The sequence below is a fragment of the Tyto alba genome, unplaced genomic scaffold (genome assembly GCF_018691265.1).
Source record: "Tyto alba isolate M040663 unplaced genomic scaffold, T.alba_DEE_v4.0 Super-Scaffold_26, whole genome shotgun sequence".
Taxonomy (NCBI): Eukaryota; Metazoa; Chordata; class Aves; order Strigiformes; family Tytonidae; genus Tyto; species Tyto alba.
The window spans coordinates 384,683-389,562 of record NW_024881300.1 but is presented as its reverse complement, the minus strand read 5'-3'; the positions used below and the strand labels follow the sequence as shown (position 1 = coordinate 389,562).

The 4,880-nt window shown below is 58.8% G+C and overlaps 1 protein-coding gene across 1 annotated transcript; it reads right to left on the bottom strand.

The window, feature by feature from the left end:
* Positions 1–288: 288 nt before the first annotated feature.
* On the bottom strand, positions 289–1,269 carry LOC122153872 (proline-rich receptor-like protein kinase PERK10). The gene is made up of 2 exons (XM_042797321.1): positions 1,225–1,269; positions 289–1,093 (listed from the first exon to the last, which is right to left on the bottom strand). The coding sequence occupies exon 2, from the start codon at positions 1,051–1,053 to the stop codon at positions 289–291; it is 765 nt and encodes a 254-aa protein (XP_042653255.1). The 5' UTR covers positions 1,054–1,093; positions 1,225–1,269.
* Between the last annotated feature and the right edge of the window lie 3,611 nt (positions 1,270–4,880).

Genomic DNA, 4,880 nt, shown 5'->3' with positions numbered 1-4,880 from the left:
CACCACAGGATACAGGGGGGTCTCTGCTCCGGCACACCTCCCCCCTCCTTTCTTCCTCCGTTCCTCCACTGACCTTGGTGTTCACGCAGCTGCAGCAACTCCTCCTCACAAGTCCGACTGCCCGTCACCACGTCCCTTCTTAAATACGTTATCGCAGAGGTGCAGCTGATGGGCTCAATTTCCCAAACAGAAGTGGAACTGGCTTGGAGCTGAGGGGAGCTTCGAGAAGCTTCTCAAAGGGGGGCCGCCCCTATAGCCCCCTCCCCTGCCACCAAAAAACTCCACCACTCACTCAATCCAGGACACCTTTAATGACTGAAGAAGGAAAGAGAGAGATGGGAGAGGGCTGGGGCTGGGAACGGAGGCGGGTGTGCGGGTCGCATGTCCCACGGGTTGTGCCCCACAGCTTCTGTGCCCAGCTGTCAGAAGCGGCCGGGGGGGTGTGGGGCACTCTGCCCCGTGGGGTCCCTCAGGGCTCTGGCTCGCTTGGTGGGCACGCTGCTGCCGTCGGGATGCTCTGCGCTTGCTGCTGCCCACCGCTGCGCTGTCCCTGTGCGGCAAGTGGGTCCAACCCCCCCGGGGCTGCCTCCGCAGCGCCTCCCCCACCAGTGGGGCCCTGAGGGGCGGATGACACTGGGGGGCAGCCGGGGGGCTGGCCGGGGGGCTCAGCAGCGGGATGCGCAGGGGGCTCAGCAGGGCACTCTCCAGAAGACCCTGCGGGGGATCCTTCCAGGGACTCTCCGCAGGACGGGCCTCTGAAGTCTCCTCGGAAGTCTCCAGGGAGCTCTCCTCCTCAGCAGCCTCCGAGGGGCTCGGGGGCAGCCGGGTGGGGAGGTCTGCTGCCACCCCACCCTGCTGCCCCTTGGGGTCCTGCGAGGGGGAGGCCGCCACCCCCCAGAAGGGGTCGGCGTCCCCCAGCATGGCCGCTGCCAGGCCGACCTTGGGGCCGTTGTCCTGCACCCCATCCTCCAAGAAGTCGGGGACTTCGCCGACGGAGGCGGTGCTGGCGAGGCCGTGGGGGACATCGGGGAAGGTGTTCTCGCCGGCCACCATCTCCACTGTCGCCGCCTGCTCCTTGCAGCCGCCCTCTGCCCTGTGCTCCGAGAGGTGGGGGAGCTCGTTGAGGGAGGTGGTCAGGTTGGGGACATTGGGGACAGTGTCCTCACCATCCCCAGCCCCGCCACCACCGCTCGCTCCTTGGGGCAGCTGCCCCCTCCCACATACTCGGAGAGGTGGGGAAGCTCATCAAGGACCTCGACAGTCAAGCGGGGGACATTCGGTGGTCAAGCAGTTGTCCTGCTGTCCCCTGGCTGTGCCACCACCGCTTGGTCCCAGGGGCCGTCGCCATCCACCATGTCCATGGAGAGGTCCGGGAGCTCATTGAGGAAGGCGGAGCTGGCCAGGCTGTAGGGGAAATCAAGGACATCGGGGACCGTGTCCTCGCTGTCCCCCCAGCCCCGCCACCACCCGTTGCTCCTTGGGGCAGCCGCCTGCCCCCACGTACTCGGAGAGGTCGGGGAGCTCACTGAGGAAGGCAGCCAAGCCAGGGTCATCGGGGCCGGTGTCCTCGCTGCCCCCCAGCCCCGCCACCGCTGTCTGCTCCTTGGGGCAGCTGCCCTCTGCCACATAGTCCGAGAGGTCGGGCAGCTCTCGGAGGAAGGCGGCCAAGCTGGGGCTGTCGGGGCCATCGGGGACAGTGTCCTCACTGTCCTCGGTGTGGAGCCAGGCGGTGGTGTCCTCTGCCTGCTCAGGAACGGCCTCAGCGAAGGCGGCTGGCCCCTGCTCGGGCAGGTCTGTGCGCTTCCCGGGGGCTGCTGGGGTGGTCACCACTGCTGAAAAAGCAAGCAAAGACAACCCAGCCCCTGGTGATGCAAGCTCTCCTCGGCTTGGCCGCCCACCTGCGGGCCCTGCCACCCCCTAAAACTCACCCTTGGGCTGTGTGGTGGTTCCGCTGGTCGGCGGAGCAAGGGCAGGGGGGGTGGGGGGTGGCAGCAGGGACGCTGTCCTCAGTGGCCACCACGTCCTTGTTGGAGGCCTCTGATGGCTTCTGGGCGCTGCCGGGGAGGTTGTGGGGCACAGGGGGGCCCTGCACCCAATGTTGAGTTGTGGGGTGGCGGGGTGGCGAGGGGCCGGGGTGGGCAGGGACGTGCCACAGGCAGGAGCCCGTGGGGTACAGGGGCCCCCCCTGGAGCACAGCCCCTGGCCCCAGCCCCATCGGCTGGTGGGGCACCAGCGTCCCCAGCACCAGCTGCTGTCCCCATCTGTAGGCAGGGGGACAGGGAGCAGCCACGGGGGAGAACTGCACCCCAGGGGGGAGCTGCACCCCAGGGGGGAGCTGCACCCCGGGGGGGAGCTGCACCACGGGGGGAAGTGGCACCCCAGGGGGGAGCTGCACCATGGGGGGAAGTGGCACCATGGGGGGAAGTGGCACCCCAGGGGGAGCTGCACCCCAGGGGGGAGCTGCACCACGGGGGGAAGCAGCAGCACCCCTGGGGGGGAGCTGCCCCGGGCCCCCATGGGCCCTGGCACCCCCTGCCAGACGCTGGCCTGTGGCAGCTGGGAGGTGACGGGGTGGAGCTGGGCGGGCTGGGAGGACACCGGCAGCCCTGGGACGGAGAGCAGCGTGCCGGCAGGGACCGGTGGCGGCATGGCCGGAACACTGAAGCTCTGCAACCCTGTCTGCCGGGGGGGTTGGAACGTGCCCCATTATGGCATCACCTCCTAACGACATCACACACGCAGGGGCCGGGACCGGGACCAGCTGTGAGCCCCTCCACGGGCAATGGGGTCCTGGTCCCCCCGGCCCCCTCGCTCCATGGCCGCCCTCAGCCTTCGCTCAGCCACAGCCCAGGTGACACCCACCCTGTGCCTGCACCCTGCTGGGGGCTGCTCTGGGCAAAACCAGCCCTGGGATGCCCCCGCAGCTCATTAATATTATTTAGCCTGGATAGGGAGCTCCCCGGGGGGAGGCCCCAGCTGCCCTTGCAGCAGCCCACGCAGGAGGAAGCTGAGGCCCAGGCTCGCTCATGCCAGTGAGGAGGCCACAAATCCTCTGTCACTGCCGTGCCTGCGGCCAGTTTGGAGGGGGGGAAGGGGCTGCCTGGGGCCGAGGAGAGGGGACCCCCAGGGGGGACGGGGGGCCCCGTCCTGACTCCTCACTGGCTTCACTCCCGGGCAAGTGCTTCTCCTCTGCGCCAGGACGGAGAGCACAGCGGGGGCTGGAGAGCGTCCCCAGGAGCTGCATGGGCTCGGGGGGCATCCCTGAAGTGGGGTCTGTGGGAGCTGTTCGTGTTACATTGTGAAATTTTAGTCTATGTTTTTGAACAACTGAAGACATAACAGGCACTGGTTCGAGGGTCTTTCTGAGAATGTTTTACTAGTGTAGGCTTAACTGCTGCCTGTGGCATGATAGAATTCAATAGACCGGAAAAGGAAAAAGACAGGAGTTCCCCATTCCTTGTGGAAAGCCTGCACTTCAGTATTAGTTCTCAATAAACCCTGCAGTCCATTACTGACCTGCGGCCTGGGGACTTCATTCCTGCGAGCTGCTCCCACAGGTGGCTGGGAGGGAGGAGTGTGGTCGCAGTGGAGAAGAAAACCACAGGACTGTGCTCTGAATCCATGTTTTTCATCATCATTCAAAATTGGGTTTGGTCTGACAACAGGGGAGAATAGTATTAAAATCTCACCCTTCCCAAACTAATTTGGATACTATGTCCTGTGGTTTCAGATAATACAAGTAACCAGTTTTCTCAGTTTTATCGTCCACTTTGTCATGGTAAAAACTTTGTTTCACTAATTTGAGCAGTTTGGTTTTTTCTAGACAAAGTAGTGGGTTACATTTACGGCTGATGGTTCAGATTGGTGTTTTTCTCTGGGTTTTGTGGGGTGTGGTGAGTTTGGCATTTTTCAGCTCCTTGACAGGAGGGGCAGAGTTCATGTTTCAGGGCTCATATGCCCGTGCTTTATTTTGACAGACAACTATACTTTGATTCGTAAAAGCATAACCATGTGCATTTATACGTGATTAGACATTAACTGATTACTTTACAAACTACACTGAAAAGAAGCTCCTGTAGTGATGCTTCCCTCTCAGATAAGCATAACTTTTTAAAAATTCCCTGTTAGCCGAAAACTGACAGCTTCCCCCTTCAACTTTTAAGCACTTGTGAGCATCTGACAAGGGTCCCTCTCTGAGATATTCTGGAGCAATGAAGTTGATCTCAAGTGGGTTTGGTTGTTTTAGTTTCCTTCTCATTAACCACACAGGCACTCTTAAGCTGTCATAGGTTTGGATTTTGTTTTGAACAAATACCATTACACTAGGTTGGAAATGCCTTTTTCAGTGACACTCGGAGGATATAGTGCAGACTTTCAGGATACAGTAGAGGTTAACTATTGCTATATTTTGATGGTAGAACTTGAATATGTGTTTGATTTTTTGCAACAGATTGATGAGTCTTCTGCATCAATTTCTCTGGCGCAGCTTATTAAGGTATATTCTTGTCAAATACTCATAAAAAAAAAAAAAAAGGTTTTTCATCATATTTTTAAATCTTATACTGTGATCTATAGCTGGATAACTGTTGTAATGTGAACAAAACTTAATTTTTAATAATGTACAGGTACTTGTTTTAACTTTAAAATGTGTGTATATTTTGTTACTATCTTGTAAGGATTAGTGCCCAATTTGGGAAGATAGAAGGGGAGTAACTTCACAGACTCAACGTAATGTTGCAGTATTACCTTCAGAACAAAAAGAAGAAGTACTTCAGAAGCTGTTTGCTGTTTCTCAGATTTTTCATAATTTTGTATTGGAAACTTACACAGTTTTCATAGAAGAATTTAATTTGCTGTAAGTTGTGAACAGCCGAAAGAGA